This window comes from Mycteria americana, chromosome 17, assembly GCF_035582795.1.
Source record: "Mycteria americana isolate JAX WOST 10 ecotype Jacksonville Zoo and Gardens chromosome 17, USCA_MyAme_1.0, whole genome shotgun sequence".
NCBI classification, from domain to species: Eukaryota; Metazoa; Chordata; class Aves; order Ciconiiformes; family Ciconiidae; genus Mycteria; species Mycteria americana.
In genome coordinates this window covers 3198522-3219861 of record NC_134381.1, presented here as the reverse complement: position 1 = coordinate 3219861, position 21340 = coordinate 3198522, and the positions used below count along the sequence as shown (strand labels likewise).

At 48.1% G+C, this 21340-nt stretch overlaps 1 protein-coding gene and 1 long non-coding RNA gene across 2 annotated transcripts; one reads left to right on the top strand and one right to left on the bottom strand.

Annotated features, from left to right (window-relative positions):
* The first annotated feature begins 813 nt into the window (after positions 1–813).
* On the top strand, positions 814–13890 carry LOC142418164 (ectonucleoside triphosphate diphosphohydrolase 2-like). Its single transcript, XM_075519664.1, has 9 exons — positions 814–940; positions 3196–3313; positions 5039–5189; positions 5940–6099; positions 7418–7645; positions 8767–9039; positions 9986–10102; positions 11047–11172; positions 12217–13890. Exons 1-9 carry the CDS (start codon positions 827–829, stop codon positions 12445–12447), a joined length of 1518 nt encoding a protein of 505 aa, XP_075375779.1. The 5' UTR covers positions 814–826; the 3' UTR covers positions 12448–13890.
* Positions 13891–13907: 17 nt separating this feature from the next.
* On the bottom strand, positions 13908–17926 carry LOC142418165 (uncharacterized). Its single transcript, XR_012778214.1, has 3 exons — positions 17745–17926; positions 15472–16340; positions 13908–14270 (listed from the first exon to the last, which is right to left on the bottom strand). It is a non-coding gene; the product is annotated as an uncharacterized LOC142418165 (long non-coding RNA).
* Positions 17927–21340: the final 3414 nt, after the last annotated feature.

The window sequence follows — 21340 nt, the reverse complement described above, 5'->3', positions numbered from 1 at the left end:
CAGAACTTCTGGTTTCAGGGATGCATCTTTGTGGCACCAGAAAGGAGAAAGCGGGCATGTATTTTGTAAAGTCTGGGGGCTGGTTATCTTCCATGGGGAGGCTGTCGGGAAGGGGCGTGCAGTCACCTACACTGACTCTGGCCTTCTGCGGGCAAAAGACCTAAGGACCCCCCACCATCTCCCTGCACAGCAAAGACCAAACCAGCCAGAGTCTCCTGCGGGTGGAAAACCAAATGTGCAGATGTTTTCCTGTCCTGGGTGCTGCCTGAGAGCGAACGAGGAGGCAGGAGCAGTCTGAAGGAACCAGGCAGAGTGCCCGCGCTCTGCCCCAACCCGACGGACCCGTGCTTGTAGGGAAGTACCCCAGGTCCACCCTGCAGCGCTCAGATACAAAGTAAACCCAGCAACAAGGAGTTTCCCCACTTCTAATTTTGGCAGCTAGCACTGCCAGGCACAGAATACCAAACGGATGAGTTTTGCCTGCTTTCTGTTTATTACACAGCTGAGTTAACCTCACATTTCTGTTTGCCTCAACGCCAATGCCTGGGGCAGTTTCGAGGTTGCACTGATGCCCTTGCAAAGCTAGCACTGGAATGGGCACAAAGCTGTCGTTTTATTTATTGCGTGGAGCAATGGAAGGGAGAACTGCCTGACACATCGCAGCTTGGCCCACGTGCTCCTTGTGGTCCCTGTGGCTGGGTTCAAGTCAGAGCCTGGCCCCAGCCCCGCCTTTCTCCTCTTTTTAAAGGTTTTACAAAGCAGCTGCTGTCAGTTTGCTGCTCCGCTGCTTCCTCTTTTGACTCTTTGCAAAAGGAGAAAGCACTTCATGTCTTGGCGTGAACTCCTTCCCCCCTGGCTGGTGATCGTAGCAGGACTGACGGGCATCGTGCTCCTTTGCGTCTCCACCAAAGATGTGCCCATCGCCCCTCTCAGGACCAAGGTAAGGGTGTCCGCCTGCCCAAGGGGTGGCCAAGCTGGGGGTCAAGCAGGGCAGTAAGCAGAGGACCTTCTCCTTGTCTGTGGGGCTGCTTCTTAAGGAGAACCTGTCTGTTTCCTTGTGCAAGCCAGGCTTTTAAACTAAAACCTGGTGTGTTTTGTTGCTTTTTACATTCATTATACTACTGACTTAGTTACTAGCCCAAAACAACAAACTGAGGAGGGGACTAGAACAAGATTGCGAGGATGGGTTTGCATCCTTCAAAATGCTGTAACTTTTCAAACTGAAAACAAGCCAACTCCTTTGGCTGGTCAAGGAAATACAGGCTGGATACCGTCCAGCAGAGATGCTCACCACAGGCTGAGGAGAGACAGCCCATGTCAGGAGCTACCCCAGAGTGGCAAGGGACCAGTGGTGTCAGTGGAGGGAAAGACCTAGGTCCCTCTTGAAAATCAGTAGGAATTTGGCCCTAAATGGCTGCTTCTGGCTTCAAACAAACAAAAAATCTTCCATGCCTTTTCCTCTTCTGTCCTCTCTTGATTTTAACCAAAGAGCCAACCCGCTCTATGCAGCAGGGTCAGATCTGCCCAGTGACCAGGGGGTTAATGCCCACGCACCCTGCCTCTTGATGCACCGCTGCTGAGGTGAGATCAGCGCACGCTATGGTTTACTCAAACAGAAGTAGGTTAACCTGCGCGTTTAGACATACTGCCCCTCCTCCACGCTCCTCTCAGAAACAAAATTGGATTAAAAAACCCCTTATTTCCCCATGCTCCGCCCAGCGAGTGCTCTGCCCTTCCCTGGTGAGCTGGGGCAGAAACATGGTGATCCCTTCTCCGCCCTTGCGCTGCCAGCAGCAGCCTCTCATTTTGTGAAGGAAGAAAAAAAATCCAGGTTTCTCCACCAATACCATTCGTTTCTTCCTCTTCTGTGGCAGCCAACGTGTCCCTGCGAGAAATACGAGCTGTCACTCATGTGGGAGGATGCCAGCAGGCTCAGGCAGGGAGCTCCATCCTCCTTCTGCATTTCTGCTCCAGCTCCAGTCCCACCAGTTCCTGGCCTGGGCACTGCGTCTGGTGCAGCTGGGAGCTCCCAGGAAGGCAGCAGGCAGCCACCTTCGCTCGGAGGCTGCAGCCAGGCTCTGTGTTGTGCTGAAACCCTTCTGATGGTGTTAACATCAACCTCTCAGGAGGTTTCTCCTCCCACTCAGTCACAGCTACGACTATTTCTGTACAAGATACAGCTTAGACCATGCACTACCATGTACCTCCCAGATCTCACAAGTTTCTTTCCCGTCTGTGTAGGAGATGTCCCAGTTTGGGGTCATGTAACAGGGAGGAGAGGAGGAGACCCTAGGCTAGCACCAGGGCTATTTTGAGTGTGGGGACACCCACAAGAGCCACAGAGCTGTGCTGCAGGGTACCCCAGTAGCTTCTCCTCACATTTCCTAACCTCACATATGAAGTGCAGCTCATCAAGGCTCAGTCAGCAGCAAATAGACCAGACACTGGGCTGCAAAGAGACTAAGAAAGCCCTCAGCCTCCCTGCTAGGCAATAGGAGAACTGTCAGTGGACAAGGTGTTGAGAAATCCCACGTTCGCTGATGCTGTTTCTGCCAAGACGTTATCTCGGTCTCCTCAGGGCTGCTGCGTTGGTCAGTGTATGTGCTGGTTGGTCCCAGCGTGCTGTAGCTCCCACAGGTCTGGCACACATCGGGGCAAACCCAGTCCATGTCGCACCATCTCTGCAGCGGGGCATCAAACAGCTGTGGGAGTCTCGGGTTCCTCAGAAGCACGAACAAGCCGCAGCCTTCCGATTCCTGCATGAAACCCTTATCTCTTTAGCAAACCAATCCAGCAGCAGTCTGAGCCCCAGAATCATTCAAGGGCCTGTATAGTGCCATTTCCCACTGCTTTAGGACCTGTTTGTCCTGAGCTCCAGGTGGCTCAGCTCTCGGTGGAAGCCCTCTACTTGATTGCAGGAACAGCTACAGAGCATGCCACTGTAGGTCTGACGTATTTCTGGGTGTTTCTGCGCTCCTGCTGCTCCTCATGTGTATTCAGAAATGCAGATGGTTCCCTGCAAATCCACATCATCTTCTGGCTTCACCCTTTCTTTGAATGTAAAAAGCTAACTCAAATACTACAGTGCAGGCCCATGGGTTACCCAGAATACCTATATGATGCTGAGTAACCCTACAATAACAAAGCAGCATGTATTCAGTGGCATTTATCTAGAATGTTTTGGGGGTTTTCCAGTATGGCATTGTTCTGGATGTTGGCCCATCCCGCACCATCCTGTTCATCTACCAGTGGACCACCACCAAGGCAAACAAGACCGGGGTGATCAGGGAATGTAGCTCCTGTCCCGTACAAGGTAAGGTGCTCAGTGCTCTGTGGGACTGGCATAGGATGGATGGAAACCTAGAGATCTGTGCATGGACATTGCTGCAATTTCCTCAGCTCCTTATCATCTAGCTGTACGCTGAAATAGTGGTGACAGTTAAGCACAGGCTGCTTATTTTCAGCACGGGTCTTCTCGACATGGGCAGATTTAGCCATACACAGCTGGACATCAGAGCACTCAGCAGTAGCAGGTGACAGGTTTTTTGGCCTGCTGCAGGCAGGGAAGCACACAGAGGGGCTGGGACTGGTCCTGCTGTCCACGTGGATCAGTGGCAGAGCCAAGGTTGCTGAGCTTCTCACCCAGGTGAGACAGTGAACAGCAACAGAGACAAGTGGCTGCAGGGTGACTCCTGGTATCTTCTGCCTCCTCCTGACTACTCTGGGCAGTAAGTGGTGCGGCTCCAGGACAACAGAGGTGCGAGGACTCCAACCCCCTATGCAAGGTTTGACAGCACAAGCATGAGTTCAGTTTGGTTTTAGGTGTCATGTTTTGGAGAATATTGAGGTCTTCCTTACTAGTTTGTGAATCAGTTTGGCCCTGCCAAAGCCAGCTGAAAGGGTTTCATGCATGAATGCTTGGGGTTTTCCTTCCCTATCTCTCAATCTTGCTTTGATGTTGACGCCCGATTATAGCAGGATGCTGGGAAACCGTGAACTCTCAGTAGCAGTGTGCTGTGGGAGGGCAGCTGCACAACAAGCAGGGAAGAAGGTTTGTGCCCTTGCAGACTGTAAGCAATACAAACCACATACTGAAGATGCAATAATGCACTGAATATGCAAACCACATACTGAAGATGCACTCCCTGAAACTTTGTACATGTCCATTGACTGCTGCCATGTTCACTGGCTGGGTTAAAAATAGCGACTGTAGCTCAGGGCTTGAAGACTTATTTGAACCTGCTGCTGCAACAGTGTGTCAGCAGCAGCAAGAGGTCCGGGCAGGTCCCTCTCCAGAGGAGAGTAGCCGTCCTTGGTCTGCATGGCAGTCTGGTCACAGCCTTTGAGTGGCTGTAGGCAAGCTGCAGGTCAACCCTATACAGGGCCCAGGAGAGCAAAGCACATGGTGAGGGAGTCACACAGCCAGGAAGACAAGTGGGCCAGAGGATGGGGCAGTGAGGCTCTTTCTGGGTAGTAGTTCAAAACCAGCATTTAAGACCCCATTGAATCTTGCTGGAAAGATGAGTCAAGGCTTCCACACAGCTTCTCTCCACGCAGCACCAGCTTCCTCTAGAGCAAGCATTTCTTGCTTGCAGGCACAGGACTCGGAAGCCACCTCCGCCAATATTAGAGGAAGTGGCTGGAGGAAAGAGCTGACGCATCAGCCTCAGCTCTGTCTGCATGGCAGCATGTCCTTTTGCTTATCTTTTATAGCAGCTAAAGCCACATTTCTTCCTCTTGTGGGCTGAGACAACCTCAGTTGTTGCAGTAGTCTTATGACTGATACATGGTAATTTATGGGATTGCCTCAGCAGCAGAGCTAGGGTTCTTTTTGTGCGATTTGGGGTTTACATGCATGCGCTGTTTTGCTCCCTGTACCATATTTTAGCAGGATGGCTACCTGGAGGAACTCCTTCATTCCGCCTGTGACAGGTTCCATCTTTAACCATGCCTTAGGACAGCAGCCTCTTGGGTAACAGCTCTCACACTTCTCCCATATCTTTCTTTAGAAAATTTCATTCTGTCCCCTGGTCTTCAGGTCCAGGAGTCTCCAGCTACTCAGATTCTCCACAGAAGGTAGGGGAGAGCCTGGAGGCATGTTTGAACTGGGCCCAGAAAGAGATCCCAGCAGAGCAGCACAGCCAAACCCGCCTCTACTTGGGAGCAACCACCAGCATGAGGCAGCTGAAGTGAGTGAATGTTGCAAACCCACACCCAGAGATCAGCACACGTCATGCGGATCATTCTGTAAATGCATCTCACCTTGTCTGCTCTGCAGTGTGTTTCATCCCTAATCTGCTAGTCAGGTAAACCTTCTTCAGGTCCCCACGCACTCAAGGGGAGTACAGCATGGCTGTGTCTCCATACTGTCCCCCCAAGCAGCCACGAGGATGACAGTCTTGCTACCGCTACCAGTCTGTGTAAAGTCTCCTTCACAATTAGGTCTTCACAGTTAGTGCTTGGAAAAATATCTGCCAGTCTGGAAGCTGAAGTGTTTTCAGTTTATGTGACAACCCACATGGGCTTGCAGGGGTGCTTCTTGTCAGCAGGTTGGGAGCGGTGGTGGGAAGATCCACCTTATCATACACACTTTTGTGGACCCTGTTCTCAGGGTCCTTTTAGACACTGGGGAAAAGTAAGGTCTGGAGGGGGCCAGGTCAGTGGGGCAAGGCCACAAGATCCCTCAGTGGCAGAGGGTACTGAACTCCTAAATTCTTGAATGGTGGCACAACTGTTCAAATCATCCCTCTGCTGTTCGTGCCCGCAGTGCCGTGTGAGGGGAGAGGGAAGTAGCAGCAGGCATGGGATTGTCATTGTGTCTCTGTGCTACTACCCAAAGTGGGGAGCACAGGAGAAGCCCTGCAGCTGTGCCCCCACTGCAGGCTGCTCCTGGCAGGGTCCTGTAACAACAAATGTGCCTTTTTTTCTTTTCTGTTTAGCCTCACCAATGCCACCCTCTCTGACGGTCTCCTTGCAGCCCTGACTGTGGCCCTGAAGTCATCCCCATTTGACTTTCAGGGGGCACAAATTCTGTCCAGTCCATACAAGGAAGCATTCAATTGGGTTGCTGTTAATTATGTCCTGGAGAACTTCTTCAAGGTAAAGGACAATCCTGCCTGGGGAGTGCAGAACTGAGCTGAGCAACTCCCACTAGCAAACAGCCAGAGACATGTGGAGGGGTCATTAAACCCTGTACTTTAAACAATGCTTAAGCACAACTTCCACTGTCTTTTAGAGAAGGCAGGTTATATCCAACGCCAGCTGGCTGGGGGACAGAATGCAAGATGGTTAAAACTAGGCTGAAGGACCAAACCTCTAATATAGCCTTTCATGTACACGTTCATGCAGTTGGCCTAACAGATGTGAGGCTTTCTGGACAGCACATCCAGGGTGCTCACATAGATAACCTCACACAGGCTGGCCCTGGGGTGTCAACAAGAACCCCACTGCCCTGAGTCCCTGCAGCTGTAGCTCAGCACCACTGTCAAACAGGCGTTGCTGCTATGTCTGTGGGGTGCTGTGGGATTGCCACTAGAGTCCAGCTGTCCCACGAGACATCCTGTGGATGGTGGACAGAGAAGCAGAGTTTTTTGCTGCCAAAGCAAAAGCCCATCAAATTTCGTCTCATTGAGATGCTAGCAAGAGTGTAGCTGGGCATCCCCAGCATAGGGGCCGAGTCTGTATTCAGACAGCACTTGCTAAACAAAAAGAATACATTTAAGTTTTCTTGCTCTACCCATGGCTTCTGAAGCCAAAGGGTCTCAAGAAGAACTCAAAGGGCAAGAGAAAGGTGGGTTAGACTGAGTTATTCCACTTCAGGGAAGTGAAAGGCAGTTCTGATAACCCGCAGCAAGCATGCACTGGTTAGGGAATTGCTAGCCCTGCTGGCAGCAACACAGCCTCCCCCAGCCACGGACAGAGCGCTTACACCCACATAAACTTTCCTGCCTGTACTGCTAACTTCAGCATTGCCAAAATCAGTTCTGCAAAACTGCAGGAGATGAAACCACAGGGTTCTTCTGACAGGAGGATCACTTTAGCATCAAGGCAGCACTTGAAGCCCTTATCTGCCCACCTGGAAACCTCCCTCCCATTCCCCACCACCACCATCCTCTCCTCTCTCCCCTGCTCCTACCTGCTGAGACCAGTGCCTTGAACAGCCACCCAGGGTGGCGAGCCCTGTTTGCTCTTGTTGGCTGTGGGGAGCTCTCTGCACAAATGGCAGTGCTTGTACAATGGCTCTTCTGTTCCCATCAAAGTCACCAGTCCAGCATCCTTATGTCCTGTGGGGAAAAAAAAAAGTTGGGCTGCACTGCACCAGAAAGCTGCTTTCTCTCTGTGCAATAATGCTTGTATCTGACCATGACCCAGATGTAGAAGTCTTCAGAACTGACCTCTGTGGTTCTTTTTGGGTCAGTATGACTGGCGAGGACAGTTGGTCCCCTCCGGGAAGGGGATGGCAGGAGTCCTGTCCGTGGGAGGAACCTCAGCACAGCTCACTTCCAAGGTGGAAGAAGAGAACCAGGCACCAAAGGAGGGAGTGAGGCTGCAGCTGTATGGGCAGACGCACAATGTGTACACTTGTCACTGCCCCTGCCACGGCACAGACCAGCTCCGCAGCAGGCTGCTCTCTATGCTCATTCAAGTGAGTATCTGCCAGAAGGGCATTTGCAAGTTTCCTGGATACAATATCAACCCTCTACGCTGAATGATAGTCGCATAAGGCATAGCTGCTAATGGGGAAAATGTCAATCACTGTGTTTAATAGAAGGCATTTGCATATATCTAAAAAAAGCCCAGTGCTTTTGTCAAACATACTCTCTATGCCCAAATCGATGCCCTCCAAGCAGACACACAAGCACCCATTCCAGAGTTTCCTACTTGCAGGCTCTATTTGGCTCCTTACTACACATGAGCACAAAATTGCTCTCCAGAGGTGCTAAGACAACCTTCAGGGTAGAGGGAGGCAAAGACTTCCCTTGTCTCCTCCAAACTACTCCTCCATCCTAGAAGGGGAGCCTAAACAACAGCACCCAGGAACCAACTGGGATCTTCCATTTGGGGTATTTCTGTCCTTTGCTGACTTTAATCCTGAAGCAGTCTTTAAAAGAGCAATATTTCATTTTGAAAACATGCAGGTGTTTTGGGTCTTCCAACCTTTGTTTCACTTGAGGGGGAGGTGGCAGGATCTGATGCAAACTCAGGAATCATTTTAGTCTCCACCAAACCCGATTTTTTCAGAAATAAACTACTCACTGCTCATCCACTTGCCTCCCTATAGACAACACCTCCCCTTATTTGAGGCCTGAATGAGCCACATGGAGACCCACTTCACCCCAGTTATATTGGGGAATTCCTAGAGATAAGAAGCACTGATTCTTGAGGGGTCAAGCCGTTTGGAAGGCAGACCAGAACAGCCTCTTTCTTGCAACTAGAAAGAGTACAAGATTCATTCAAATTGTATTTCTGGTCTAAGAGAGAGGAGGTAGGGCTGGGAATCCCCAGCCTCCCACAGCAGGTCCAGTCATTGCAGTTTGCCCTTGAACCCTGCAGGAGCTGGGAGCCTGCTGCACCAGTCTGTGCCTTGCAGTTGACTAGCTGAGATAAGGTTTGGCAAACCTTTTGCAGTCTGCCTGCTCGATTACAACATTGCGGTGCCAGAGGAAAACTGTTCTTCACTGTGTTACATTTTGTCTTCCTTTGTGAAGCCATGGGATGCCAACCTCCTCCCTTGCTGCCTCTGTCCTTGTTTTATTCTGCCCCTAGGACCAGAGAAGTGCTAAAACTGTGTCTAACCCCTGCTGGCCCCTCACCTACTCCCGGGAAGTGCAGTGGCAATCCGTGCATGCTGGGCCTTGTGCTGCCAGCGATGATACATCAGACATCCCCGGCCCTGAGGAGGTCTTCAACATCACTGGCTCCAGCAATCCCACCGCCTGCATGAGACTTGTGCAAAGCCTGCTCAACTCTTCCTCTTCCTGCAGCTTCTTCGAGCGTTCCCTCAGTGGTGTTTTCAAGCCCCTCCAGACCAGGTTTCTGGTAGGTTCTCATTTACACTGGGGTAGGCAACTGGTATGGAGAACGCATGAAATGGCACCAGTTTGGTCACTAATAAATACAGTGGGAACAGCCACACTGTGCCCTCTTCTAGCCAAGAGAGCCAGTGCTCTGGCTAATGCTGCATACACAGTGCTAATAATGTACATGTGCACTCCTGAGCCCCCTCATTTGCACACAGCTGTTCAAAAACGGTTGGACTCGATGATCTTAAAGGTCTTTTCCAACCTATACAATTCTGTGATTCTGTGAAATACAGACACCAGGCTTCCCACCAATGTCTGTGGTAGGGCTTTCTTCATCCATGTCTCAGCAATGTCTGCTTGTGAGACAAACTTTGGGGCTCCACAGAGCCATAAAGGACCTCATGTGAGCCAGCAAGGATCGGGCAGTCAGGAGTTGTGTGCTGAGCAGGTACCACGCCAAGTATGTGGTAAAGCTGAAGATCCTCTGCCACTCCCTCAGCAAACATCTGGGCATGCTCCACCACAAGCATGCTTATAACTGAGACCCTGAATCTAGTGTCCAAAGTCATTGGGTTGTTAAGCCAGGACCAGCTCAAGATCCTAGGACAAACTGAGTGCATTTCAGAGGGAGGAATTACAGAAATCTCCTCAGCTCCCTGCTCCTGAGAGCCTCCCATGGACATGGTGCCAAGGAGCATAAGGCCCTGCCTACTTATTCAGGCAGGGCCAGAAAGGCTGCTGCATGCAAGCTAGAAGCAGTCCTATTTCCATCTCCAGACAGTAACAGATCCTGCTTGTCTTCCTTGCACCCGTCGGAGGCCCTGTAACCACCAGCACAAGCACACAGAACGGGCACCCTGGCAATGCGCCCCACAGCTACTGCCACTTCCTTTCCCACAGGCACTGTATGCAGGGATGCAGAGCGCACTCCAACCTGATGATTATTTCTGCTGCTGTTGCAGGTGATTTCTGAGGCCGTGGACTTCATGAGAGACACTGTACCCTCTCCTGACTTGGGTCAGGCAGTCAACAGGCTTTGTGGGATGTCCGTCAAAGAGGTAACTGTGGAACAACTTAGGGTGCAGGGAGAGTGGGAGTAAGGAACAGTCTGTTGTAAAAGCCCATGTGCCTCAGACTGACAGAGCCGTAAGTTACTGTCTCCCTCAGGGAAAAACTTGGATTTGCCTGGATTTTTTGGGGTGGGTTTTTTTTTTTTTTTTACTTTGAGGAAAAAAGCTCCACATATTTTCCTTCCTCTCAAATCCCAGCTGCTGCTGGTAACACCTGGACTTAATTAAATGAAAAGCCACAAGTTTCTTTTACTGCATATTAAGGAGTAAACAGGAAGGCTCCTGTACATCACCTTGGTCTTCCTGTTATCCTCCTCTCCTTAAGCGCAAGGAACACATCCACTCAGACTCCAGGGACTTTCCCATTTCACTGGGGCCCATGGAGACCAAGCCGGGGGGATTTGTACGTTCCTTCCCTCAGTTGGTGGCTTATGAGGTCATCCTCATTTGCACCTACACTGACCAAGCACCCACAGTAACATTCAAATGGAACAATTTCTACAGGCTTTGCTAATGGGGTAGCAAAGCCCATAAGCAGTTCCCTAAAGTTTTCTCTTCGGATAGAAGAGAAAGATCTTATTAGTGCTCCTATTGAGAGAAAGGCTGCAGCATTAGCTCAACCTAATTAGAGAGCAGAGAATCATACAAGCAGTTCACCTGCAAGGCAACTGTAGGAGACCTGGCTGCCAGTCCTGCTGCTCTTGGAACTGCCTGGTCTTTAATAAGATGGGAACAAACGCACTAAGAGATTGCACTGGTTCCCAGACCACAGCCCAGTGGGTGCAGGAAGCATGGTTTCAGTCTGCACAGGACACAAACCCCTCCTCCAGACCCACAGTCAGACCCAGAGCAGGAAAGGAGAGGTTACAGCAGGCCTGAAATTGAGCTACTGAATATTTACTACTTTTATTTTTTCCCCATCTTCTTTTGGAAATGACACCACCTGGATCCAGGAGTCCCATACAAGCCTGGATACACTTGTTGATTACTGTGTTGTGTCTGCCTTCATCTTTCATCTCAGGACAAAGGGATACACGTTTGACTTTGACAGGTCTGTTTGGACTGCATTCCAGAAGAAGGTCAGTTACCTACAGCTTGGTATTTTCAATTATAAGGGAGGGTTGGTTTCAGTAAAGCTAGCCTGTCCCCACTCCTACAAGCCCTAACCAGCTAGGTTTCTCCAGCAAGATGTTTTTGCAAAATAAATTCACAATTGTGGTAAGCAAGAAAGCCAGCATCCGAGAGCTAGAGATTACACTTGTCCCCACTGAAAAACACATGGGTCAAAACCTCATCTGGACCAATACCATCGTTAAGAGTCTATGCCCAACAGGGAAGGAAGTACGGCTTGATCACCACTTAATGCCAAGGACAAACTGCTGGTATTATTTCCTGAGCCAAAAGATGCTGCCCTACCTCTATGCAGTCACCTTTATGCTACTGAGGGTTTATAACTAGCTTATAAGGTCTGAAATTGCTTCAGCATCTGGAGCCCCTAAGGAAAGGATTTGATTCAGGTCCTCCCCTTCACAAAATAAAAGAAAGCCTATTCCCAGACCTCTTCTCAACTTAGCAGCAAAGGCATGGCCCCACTGAGCAGGGCCACGTCAGTGATAGCGGTTCAGTCAGCCACGTGGTGATCATCAGACTAAGGCAAGGTAATGAGGTAGGTCCAAGGTCCATCCAGGGAGCCCAGCCTGGAAAACCAGAGACAAGCTCCCTACAACACAGGTCGGGGGTTCAACCACGCAACAGGGCCAGAGACAGAACTACCCACAACGCAGGCCTGAGGTCCATCTGGGAAAACCAGTCAGTAAACAGGAGAAGGAACAGCACACACCTACAGCATAGCTCAGGAAACAGGTAGCTGCCCAGGCCAGAGCTTAAATGGAGCTCCCAGGCCCATGGGCAGAGGGGTGGGTGGAAGCCCCAGGTGAGGCTGGTCAGGGCAATTAAGGCCTACTTGCACTCAGGCCACTAAAGGTGGGAGAACTCCTCATTTCAAGCCTAATCCTTGGATCAGTCTCAAATAAAGTATATGAAGGCTTGGGCCTGGGCACAGAAACACAGCTGGGGTCCAGACTGTCTCCTTCTCTTCTGACCTCCCCTTTTTATTTCAATAGATGGGTGATACATCATCTGGCTGGACTCTTGGGTACCTGCTGAGTCAGACCAACACCATCCCCCAGGACAGCCCAGCCTCCCTCAAGGGGATTGAACCAAGGGTCTGGTCTTTGCTCTTTATCCTCTTTGTCGTGCTGCTCACTGGCTCTTTCATGCGCATCTCATACCGAGTGATCGTCAAGGAAAACAGCTTCAGTAACAGGAACAGCAGTGTTTTTGATGACAACTGATGGTTATTCTGGGACTCAATACTCTTGCCAGAGGACAGTTAACAGGGTACACACAGAAATCACCCAGGTGTAAGTCACTGGAGGATGTGATTTTCCTGCAGGACTCCCAGAGCCTCAGTGCCTTATTTCAACTCGCCAGCACTTGCACTACTGTACAGTGAGACAACGGATCCTGCTCTGCAGGAAGCCTGTGATTCCCGGTGGATGGCAAGCTATTCGTTCTCCAAACGAGAGCAGCCTGCACAGATCTTGCTTGCTGAGATTACTAGTGTCAGCCTAATGAAACCATACCTCTGAGGAGGCAGGCCCTGAGCTATTGTAAAGTTAATATTGAAAAATCCTGTCTAATCAGGAGAGGTGGTGTCTGAAAAGGTGCTCTGTCCTCTTCTGTGCCCACAAGAGAGATGATGCCTGCAGTATCACCACTAGTGAAGACTGGAACAGCATTAAAATATAATCAGAATATAACAGCCAAATTGCTTCCATGTTCCAGGGAAAAAGCACGTATTCTCTGCCTGCTACTACTGATCTATCTGTTCTTCCACCTCAGTGACAGTATCCATGCGTCCCTTCCAGAGAATGCTCCTGCTGACCAAGAATCCTTCAAAAGCAATGGGTTTTGGTCTTGGTCTCTACAAAATGTGCAGAGCATCAAAGGAGAAACAAAGGGCACAGACACGCAGCTGAGTTCCTATCTCTCAGCTGAGTCATGGCAACGTAGGGTTAACAGTGCCAATTTAAACTCTTTAACCAGGACTTAAATTAACACATTTCATTTCACATCTACTAAAATCGGGTGCATGCTATGCTGAAGTTCATCAGTTCATTCATTCACAGTGAACTGCTTGTCTCACTGACTCTGAAAATGAAGTATCTCATCTAATATTGTCCTTCAGATAAGAGCAGACCCAGGAACAGAAGCTTTCCTAATAGTCAGTCCAATGACCTTCATATTAGACTGTGACCAGAGTTACTTTATAATCCAGGATTCCTCTGGGCCTTGGCAGTCCTTCCAGCTCCTCTGGTCTGGTCTGTTCTGCTCGTCTGAAAGATGAGGTGCTTTACAAATTCCTCATGTTATTGTGAAGAAAAGGGATGGATTCAGACTAACACTGTCCTTTGACATTTAAAGTTCACTTCTCAGATTGCTTTAGAGACTTAAACACACAGGCTGTTAAAAGCCTAAGGGATGAGTGTCTCCTACTCATTTCAGACTGCTTTAAACAGAAATTTAAATGCTCAGAGATGCAGTGATGTGCCTTGCAGGATTTTTAAAAAAATGGCACCCAAATCCTTTCAAATCTGATGAATCCCTTGTGCTGACAACTCATATATAGGACAACCCCCTCCCCCATTACATTGGGTTATTCATAAATTTTCAGGCCAATTAATGAAGGTTTGAAACCTGTCAGTCAAGTTTGGAGGGGTGTGGAAACAGATTTAAACAAGCTTCATATTCATTTCTTTGAGTTGCACCTTAGATTTTTTTAATTATATCATGTTATTAAAGATGTTTTAATAGACTGTCTGTGTTATTCTTGGCAAGAGATCAAAGCAGGGGTTTTGTTGTGAACACAAAGTGTTTCAGTGAGGAGGATGGGGGATGTGGATTTTGCCTCTGTTTACTCAAGAGCTGTGATGCTGTGTCCTTTCAGGGTACACAACGAGAACCCCTGAAGGCACTTTCTTCCCAGTGGCAGGCAGGCAGAAAATGACTTCAGATAACCTGGCTGCTGGTGTTTAGTTGATGAGAGACGTGTCTACATCTTTGATGTGTTCTTTGGTCAAACCATCTGAAGAAGGCAGGAGGGATTCAGGCAAGCCTGCATAGGAAGAAATGGAAGAGAAAAAAAAAAAAAAAGAGGTTATCAGGGAGTCAGTGATATCAGGGAAATTCCTGAGACTTCGTTCCTCCCACATCTGGAAATGCAATCATTAAACAGAGCTCTGGCTCTGTGACCTGTCAGCACACAGGAGAACTGTGGAATTCTGGCTGAGATTTGCAACCTGCCCAAGAAGAATCCTACCACTGTCAGAAATGGAAATAAGCCAGTGAGATGCCAGGAACCCCAGGACGCCAGGTGTTCTGGCCTGCATTACACCTCGAGAAGGTCATTACACCTTCTCGATTTTAAATGCCAGATCACAGGGTCCAAGAGAAAAGGACATTGGCTGGAACTTCCCCAGGCTCTTGTTTAGAAGCTTCAGGACTTCCATGCAGACAATAAGTGAGCAATTAGGCAAGAAGCTCAGCATGTCCTCCTGACACTTTACTTTTGCCTCGCACATGCCACTGAGCTGTACTGAGTGATGGCACGTACAGATGGCCTAACTTGCCCCATTAAATCCATGACACTTGAGCCACCACTTGACATTGAGCCACAGCTCTGCAATGTGAAGACAACCCACAACCACTTGATTTAGAGCAGATCCTGAACTCTAGAGCTAAAAGCTGCTGTTCTCATCACAGGTACAGTGAGACATTTTGATGGCTGAAGTTCTTCCCCCGGTGGTCCATACACTGCGGGTGGCAGCTCCACTCCCTCCCTTCCCATCACTCCTTCCAAATACTGCCACTGCTGTCTTCTGCAGGCAGGTCCTGGGGGCAGGCAGGGGCAGGCAGATGTGTTCTCATATAATGACTGTGCTGCCCACCCCACGCTGCAGCCCCCAGCAGCCAGGGTTACCAGGTGAACTGGAACGGGCAGTATTGATAGCACCTATCATTCTCTTTCCATCTGGCAGAAAAAAAACCACTTAGAGATGTATTTACTAGACGATGAGCTAGATTGGTATTTTAAAAGCTCTGAAGTGTGTTTTTAGTCATAAAAAGGGCAAAAAAATAACAAAATTGGGAACCTATGAGAAGAATGGAAACTAATAAAAGTACCATATTCCTTTCTCCCAGCTCTCTATAGAAGCAGCTCCTTCATGTCAGCACTACATAAATTTGCAGAATTAATTCCCAGATTACCTGGACAGCACAAATCTGCTTAAAAGGAGATTCTAGATTAACTCACTTACTTTGAAATGAAGATGCTTGCAGCCCATTGGTTACAATGCAGTTGTGGAAATGATTAATAATGAGGATCTTCTAACTGTCCATAAATTCTTTATGTTTGTGCTTAGCTCCCTCGCTTCTCACTCAGGTTGAACCATGGGAGAGCTCTTCTGGCAGATAATGTCTGCTCACATGTAATTGCAGTTCTGCTGCTGTCAGCAAGGATCAATAAGAAGGAAATCAAAAGTGTTAGATATAAAAATTGACACCAGAAAGCACTTTCTCTCTTTTAGCTCCAGAAACACAATAGGTTAGCTGCCCTGGAGTGGCCTACATTTCATTTCAGCATGTTTGTAGGAGTATATTGGCTCCTGTCTTTCTTCCAGTTTATACCATTTCCAAAGCATCATGGATTCCCAAACCGTACATCCCATCTGGGTTGTACCAATGAATTCCCATGAAAATTGAGAGAAATAACAGTTTATTGCCTGCAGTCCTGTTCTGCAGTACGATGTTCACCAGCACAGGACCAGAGTTGGTTGTTTCTTCCTGTTCTGACGCACCCAAGCTTCCTGCGGTTGTAGGAGAGAGACCTAAGCTGAGTCCTAGCCTCCCTCCAGTACGTGGCTGTTCCCGAGGCAGGGCTGTAGATAAGTGCTGCTTTTTGACACAGGTATTTCACAGGATGCTTATGGATTAATTAGTTCACTGGGATTTCACAGAGCTGGACTCTCTACCAGGTGCTGTCACAAACTTCCTAGCTTATCTTGGTAAGTTGCAAGAAGGTCATGCATGCTTCAAGGACTTTGCAAAACTTGTCATAATGGCTGAGCTCCAGCTTCCCATTAGTAATGCAGTGACTGTAACTCCTCTCCTTGAGATACTGTCCTGCCTGTGAAGATATCCAGTTCAGTGGCTAAGGGAAGGTCTCCAGAACAGCAAATGCAGAAACAATGTACAGCACCAGGCACTGCAGTACTTGCACTCACTGCAGTTGTTTGGGGCTGTTATAATAAACAACAGTGAAATGACTTGAAATCCACAGCCATGAGTGGAGCAAATCCAGCAGAACAGGAGAGGAATGCCTTTTAGGATGGCTGGATTTAGAGATCGATCAGTACATTTTTATTTTGTTCTTATACTGTGCCTATGAGCATGTATCTGAACATCTTCCAGAGAAGTACGAAGCCATATGATGTTTATATCCTACTTCATGGACTGTCACTCCTACTTCAAGAGCTAATTCAGAACACACTGAAGTAGATGGAAATGCTATCAGAAGAACGAGCCCGAATGAACACTGGGATCAGTAAAACGCCAATTTTTGCCACAGCTCTCTTAATATAAAGGTCCTTTCATAATGCCATCAAACCCCAGCAAGCCGAAGTGTTTTGATGTTTTGCAAGCAAACATCACTGTGTACTTGTACACAGTGGAGACCAGGCAGAAAAGGTGTCTTTGACCTGACTTCCACCATGCCCCCGATATGAGATATTCAGAGCCTTCTTGCAGTAGGGTGCTTTTAGGCCGCCTGTTCAAGGCAGATAAACAGAGAAGGTAAGCTGTTGCTCCCCTGAGTGTGTAATGACAGGGATTAGTCACAAGAGGGAGGCTGGCAGAACAGCGCTTTAAGCCTTAGGAAATCTCCAACACAGCTAGTAGCTGGTCCCACCACAAATCAAATAAATTAGCGAGCAGGCTTGCCTGGAAGCTTGTCAAGGAGACTCCTGATGTGGACACAGATGAAAAACACACTGCAGCATGGAAGCTCTTTACGTGTGGGATGTGAAAGCAGCTCTCATCAGTGATTTAAGAAGCTGTGGTGTTAGTCAGGGAAGAAGGCCTCTATGCAGGGAGATGGGCACTAGCATGGAATATGGATGCAGGCTTTTTTGGAAACAAGAGAAAGAAAGAACAATCCCTAATAGGAAGAGGACTGCACTGGGAATGAAGAAAAGGAGGTCTGAGAGAGACAGAGGAATGACAAAATCAAGTTTTGTGTGAAGGAAAGCTTATTTTTGTTCATAGCAGGGGGTGTCACCATATGCGCACCTCATGATCGTATTAGTCACCACTTTTTGGTGGAAATTCTCCGGAGAAACAGATCTCCCAAGTGAAAGAAGGCAATACCTATAGGGCTTATCGCTGGACAAGATACAGCAGTGGAGCTGTGGAACCGAATGAGGGAGACTTTATGGGAACAGTGTTCAAAGTTCACTGGTTTTAAACATGAAGGAGACGCAAACTGCCAATTAATGCTGAACCTTACATCAAGTAAAAGCTGGTTTAGCATTACCTTCCATTTCATGGTAATCACCGACAATGTTTAAGACTCTCAAGTGCAAGCTTTGAAGTGACAGGCTCACAGCCTTCTTCTGAACTGAGGAGTTCAGTGGAAATCAACAAACCAAATGGAAGGCGCTCTTCTTCCACACAGCTTGCGGTTAAACTGTGGGACTCATCATGACAGGAAGCTGTCTATGCCAAAAATTTACATGGCTGCAAAAGGTGATTAGATAAATTATTAATAATCCGTTGGGGCTACTAAACAAAAAGTTACTTGCTTGTGGCTAAAGAATTGCCTGAACCACCTGCCACATCTGTATATGTTTGCCCTGTTTTTCTTTGGCAACTGCTGCTGATCATTAGAGACAAGATACTGGTCTGGATGGACCTGTGGCTTGATCCTGTTCGGCTGTTCCTATTTCTCTCAAGCAGGAATCCCACAACTGCACCTCTCACTCACCAGTCTCTGGAAGCAGCCCCTCACCTTCAAAAAATTCCACCTCTCAAGAGCAGTAATTTCTAGAAAACAAAGTATTGTTTACCCTTAGAAGTAACAATCAGAAAGATGAGAATGACAAAAGGTCTGCACATACCCACATCATACTTCAGTGTTACCATAAACCTGGAACGACCCCAACAGCAAACGCTTTTCAGCTCCAGAGGCAGGCTTCCACCCACATTCGTTCTGCAGTGTCCCTCTCTTGAACTCAGGGCTTCAGATTTTTACCTATATAAACAGAATTAGTTCTGCAATTTCTGTTTGGGCTCCTGCCAGCTCCAACATCATCCTAGCCCCAGGTACTAGGCTCAGTTTAGACTAGGATGCTATTGCAGACACACAGACTGCTTTCTTGTTGTTAAGCATCAAGAGAAGAATTACAGCCGTTGTCTGCCTGCCTGCCAAGGGCAGGGATTGTCTCTATATACCCCATAGGACCCAAAGAACCCTGGCTCAGTAAAAGGGGAATGCAATACTCAAAAGTTAAAGAAAGTATCTCCCCACTCTGCTCAAACCAATTGTATTCACAGTAAAATCTGTTTCCATGCCAAAAGCAGTACAGTTAAAAAAACCCCAAAACAATTACAATAGAAAGTTAAAAAATAACTAATATATAGTTCAACAAAACAGAAATGCAATTTCCAACTTAGTTTTAACTTCACTGCCATGTCTTTCTTTGGATTACGCCCAGGGACTCTGGCCTGCTAATAGCAGTCCCTACTGTTTTCTGGTATCCCTGTTACAGCCATTAATTGATACAGCAAACTTACAGATGGGAAATTTAGAAGCACCCAAATAAGGCGAAACCTCCTTGCTTGTCACTTGCAGCAGGGTTTGAGGAGAGCTTTCAAAGAAATCAAGTACCAGATAAAACAGAAGTCTTCAATGAAAAGATGATGTGGGAGCCACGTACCTCCCCCCCTTGGAGAGGAGCTGTTCCCTCCTCTGCTATCCCAATTGCTTTCCAACTGTCCCCTGCTCCCCTGCCCCGGGAATCTGCAGCAGCGTCTCTGTGCAGGCTGTCCACTAAACCAACAACAATTAGAAACACATTTAAGCATTTTGCTCAGGCAGGACCATGGAATGTGCAATTTTTTTCTCCCGGAATTTGCCCAGTTGTCAGTGTCTCATACAGATGGTTTGTCTTCGAAGGAATGCTTCGTGTGAGACAAGGTTCTGGCAGAAACCTGCCTCGTTACTTGCCAGCTCACCTTCTGGTACGTGCTAATTAGGTTGCTGGGCTGCCACAGTGTTAGAAATTGCAGGGCTAAGATGGTCAGCAGCTCTCCATAGAGATTCCTGGCAGCTTGGCTGTGTTCCTCCTCACAGAGAGCTTAGAAATACTGGTAATTTTACTTTAATTTAAAAAATGCAAAAATATTTAAAATAGACTTGTCATTTCCTGTGGATCTGCACGTAGCTAAGAACAGAAGTACTGGCTGACTGGGATAGAATTAGCAAAAATAAATGTTGCATGAATAATTTGAAATGCCTCCTAACCCGTAGATCTTCAGGTGGCTGAATCTCCCAGGGAAACCTCTGGAGGCTCAATCACAGGAGCAAAGTTTTGACTACCCCATAGGGTACCATCCCCTGCTCTGCTGGGTGCGATCCTGCTCGCATTTTGGAGCTACATATCGGAAGTCTTAACTGAGCAGAGTGTTTCCACTTTTTTGCTGCCACTGGGAATGCTGGGGGTGGCAACCATTTCTCACTCTACACATCACAGAACAGCTTCCCAAACATTAAAGGCAATGCGGGCTGAAGCACAAGCTGTGAGAAGCACTGGCTACAAAGGCTCATGATTTCTAACAAAGTAAGGAAATCGATCTTCATCACTGATGCGCAGCCCTTTGCTTTCTGGCCCTGGCTGGAAAAAAACCCTGTATCTGCATTAAATACAGCAGCACTTGTACCAGGAAACCTCCTACCAGCCCTGCAGTGGCTCCCCCTGCTCCATTTTAGGGATGGTTTTCTAGGGCTTCATGAGCGCAGAAGCTTGCTAACGCTGTTCTGAGCACGCCTCGATGAGAATTTATGCTGAATGTACTTTCCTAGACAGCAGAATGCAGGCAAGACGTTCTGCATTCTCTCTTTTTAATCAGAAAGAAGACAGCATTCATTTTTCATGTTACTCTGACGAGATGGCATCACATCCTGGAGAAAAAGCTGTCTTTACTGATTATTACAGCCTTGTATGACATCTTGAGCAAGTCTGATATGGATTCATCCTGGCTGCCTTTGATACATAAATGATACTGAGATTTTGGATTTGGTCACCTCAAACACCTTTACAGAGATCAGAAAGGTGTCATCAGAGGGCTATTCAGAGCTGGAGTGGGCCGAGCCTCCCTTTCCACTGAGTCTGGCATGAACGCAGCCCAGAGTTAGCTATTCAAATCAATGTCTATAATTAGGTGGGATAAATCCAGACCCTAATGCCTTTGCATTACTCAGCTGTCTCAAAGTAAACTGCATAAACCTCCTGCATTCTGGCTTCGAATGTGGGGGATGAGCCATATGTGTGTCTTCCTAGTCCTGTCTGGGCACCTCTGGGGCTGATGAAGGCCTCTCCCAGGGCCTCCTGAAGCTGCCCAGGATACTCTCAGGTCACTCCAGATGCTCTGGGGCTGCTCCCAGTGCTCCTGGGCTCCTTCCAGCATCTCTGGGGGAATATGTTGTTTACGTGCCAGAAATATCAATCACCATAACCTTTGTATTAAGCCAACTACCAGAGGCTAGTCTATCTCCAGCCAAAGTCTTTACAGTGTTATTCTTCTCCTGCCCACCTCCTCACCTGACCCAGTCACAGAAACAGCGGGTTGTTGTTATCGAAGCATAAGATCATGATATGTATACAAGCCATAATGTACCTCTGCCTTATACGAGTGCCTGCATGACACAGCACTGGTCCAATGTGCTCTGTTTGTGTAGAAAGAATTGAGGTCACCTGCTGCTTTTGCCTCAGTCCACTCCCACATCAAGGCAACAGTCTGAGACTAGCTAGGTTTGGAGAACCCAATTAACAGCCTCTTTCAAGTTTTAGCTGCATTATGAAACAAGAAGAGATGCTAGGACTTGTAGGCCTTGCTGGCATCCTAATGAAT

What these genes read in the sequence shown, in the direction of transcription:
- LOC142418164 (XM_075519664.1), top strand. Translation starts at nt 827, where the DNA reads ATGTCTTGGCGTGAACTCCTTCCCCCCTGGCTGGTGATCGTAGCAGGA. An exon ending in TCCTGGAGAACTTCTTCAAG is followed by an intron (nt 6,100 to 7,417) that starts GTAAAGGACAAT and finishes TTTTTGGGTCAG; the next exon opens with TATGACTGGCGAGGACAGTT. An exon ending in TAACTGTGGAACAACTTAGG is followed by an intron (nt 10,103 to 11,046) that starts GTGCAGGGAGAG and finishes ACCTGGATCCAG; the next exon opens with GAGTCCCATACAAGCCTGGA.